The following is a 2,677-nucleotide window of genomic DNA, read 5'->3' as shown; positions in this document are numbered from 1 at the left end:
ATTCTCTTTGTATAATTGAAAATTTTGGATGTTCTAAAACAAAAGTTGCTGAGGAATGCTGCTAGTTCAATATAAGTTGTCATAGAAAGTATTTAATGATTGTGTTCTTTTATTTGGGTAACAAAAGTTCTAGATGAATTTGTTCAACTATACTGTTTTGTTTTTAATTAAAAAATTTGTAACTTACTGTTTTATCAATAATATCATTAGCTAATTATTATTAATAAAAATAATAAATGAATTGAAATACTCCTTTCTTACCTATAACATAAGCAAAAACAAAGAACTAATAAAATGTTTTATAAAAAAGGTGTAAGAAACAATTTTTAATGTTCTATAAAAAGATGTAAGAAACAATTTTTATTAGTGTTGTTTATAGAAAAAATGAGAGAAACCAAATACTTTTGAAAAAAAATGAATGTTTAAAAATATAATGGTTAAATAAAAATAAATTGATGTTTTACTTAAGAAGCACCACACAATCAACGACTAAAAGGAAAAGAGATCACTTCATTCATTTGTTAAACCTTGGGGTGGGGATAACCATTAGCATTGAGGTCAATCAGATGCTTAGGTCGCGATAAAGCTCGGCACAGACCGAGAAAGCTCATCAGTGGAAGAAATGTGTCACGTAGTCTCGATTTTTCAACTTAAAATTTTTAAAAATTTCAAACTTCAACTAAAATCAATTAGAAGAAATAATCTTTTATTCTTGAAACCTTAAAATCATTCCAACAAAACATAGACTTAGAGCCAGAGGGGTTGGGGGGAAATGTGAACTTGTTAAAGCAGCCTTAGTTTGGGGAGGATAAATTCAGTCACCACCCCATTGTCAAGCATAGGCAATTTAGATAAGGATGTGGAAACTAAGACAACATTTTGAAAGCCCGTGCCTTTAAGAGTAAGGTCAGGGCAGATAGCTAGAATGAACAGCATGTAAGATGTCATATGAACCATGAAAGAAGCCACTACTAAAAAGGAGAGCAATGGTACATATTGGGTCAAGGATATATTTTGGTATATGGGGAAGAAGATATATAGTCGGTGAGAACATGGGTAAAAAAAGACTCACAAAGTGAAGCAAACACATCCAATGAATCCAAGTCTAACAGTTACGCTCATCGGAAAGGGTTTAAAGAATCGACAAAAAACATCTAACAAGATTCAAATTTCCATTCAAACTAATAGGAATTAGAATGTAGGTAATAACAGCATGAATGTAGTGACAAAGAACACTACTAACAACAAAACTTAACATCTAGATTGGCTTGTATATGAAATCAGCTAAAACTAACTGAAATAAGCAATCAAAAACAAAATAGAAGACTGAATGGTAACATATACCACAATACAGAAACAAATATCTGATAATCAAACATTTAATCAATTGTCTTAACAATACAAAACACTCGAACATCAAAAGTTGTACTCAGTAGAGAAAATTGATAACAAAATTTGAAAATTGTATCAGCAAGTAATGTCTAAGCTGCAGTCTTCCTTAGCTTAGCAAGTTCTTGCCTAACACTAGCAGCCCTCTGCATAAATTGAAATCATTTCATCAGAAACAAACTAACACAAACAACCAACATTGACAACATACAACCAAACACTGAAACCTCAAACTAAATTAACCATTTAAAACATAAAACAGTGACAAAAAACAAACCTTAATTTTTGCCAACATGATCTTGAACCTGTCAAAATCATTGAGGGCAGCCCTCCTCTTCCTCACAATCAATTTCCTTCCCCATGAGCTCTTCTCCCACTTGTTCTTCACATCTATCCGAACAACAAATAAAAACCAAACCAATTACAAACGTTTCAAATTTTAACTAAAAACACAACTATTTATGAAACCCATTTCAACTAAAAACACAACTATTCATGAAACCCATTTCAACTAAAACACAACTATTCATGAAAATCTACCTGCGGCTTCCATGGCCTTGATGAGATCCTTCTTCTTAGGAACTCTCTTGATATCAATCTTGATATCAGTAAGAGAAAGCCTCTTGAAATTAATTGGGATCCTCTCCATGTCAGGTGCATCCACTAGAGCCTGTAAACAAACAAACAAATCACAAACATTTTTGAGAAACCATTCAAATGGGCATGGTTGAAAATGAAAAAAGATGAGAAATTGGAAAATGGGTTACCCTAGTTTGGTCGATGACATCGACGATAACAACTAGCTTTCCATAGTCTTTGCCGTAGTTGACAAGAGCAACTCGCCCGATCTCAACGAACCTCTTGAACGGCTGAACAAAGAACAAACAGTTAGAGAAAGATAACAGTGAGATTCATTGGAAAAGAAGGGGAAAGAAATTCACCATTTTCGAGTTTCGGCTTGAAGAGAAGAAGCTAACGCAGACAACGTAGGTTTGAGAATGTTAGAAATTAGGGTTTTGTGTTAATTATAAGGATGTTCTTTTGTATGGGCCTATATTCGGGTTTGGGCCCAAAATAAGTTGGGTTGTATTTGTTTTTGTAATTTACCACTCACACTTTCTTTTTAGTTATACACCAACCAAACCTATGAGTTTTTATCTTTTTCTGCTTTGTTTTATCCGTTTATGTTTTTTTTTTTAAACAGCAAGAGACGTGTGTGTGTGTATATATATATATATATATATATATATATATATATATATATATATATATATATATATATATATAT

General features: G+C 32.1%; 1 protein-coding gene across 1 annotated transcript; it reads right to left on the bottom strand.

Moving 5' to 3' along the window:
• Positions 1-1,321: 1,321 nt before the first annotated feature.
• Positions 1,322-2,448, bottom strand: LOC131617802 (large ribosomal subunit protein eL14-like). The gene is made up of 5 exons (XM_058889059.1): positions 2,331-2,448; positions 2,157-2,258; positions 1,930-2,059; positions 1,667-1,779; positions 1,322-1,535 (listed from the first exon to the last, which is right to left on the bottom strand). Exons 1-5 carry the CDS (start codon positions 2,331-2,333, stop codon positions 1,482-1,484), a joined length of 402 nt encoding a protein of 133 aa, XP_058745042.1. The 5' UTR covers positions 2,334-2,448; the 3' UTR covers positions 1,322-1,481.
• Between the last annotated feature and the right edge of the window lie 229 nt (positions 2,449-2,677).

Source organism: Vicia villosa, linkage group LG1 (genome assembly GCF_029867415.1).
Source record: "Vicia villosa cultivar HV-30 ecotype Madison, WI linkage group LG1, Vvil1.0, whole genome shotgun sequence".
Taxonomy (NCBI): Eukaryota; Viridiplantae; Streptophyta; class Magnoliopsida; order Fabales; family Fabaceae; genus Vicia; species Vicia villosa.
This window is presented reverse-complemented; position numbering and strand designations above follow the sequence as displayed.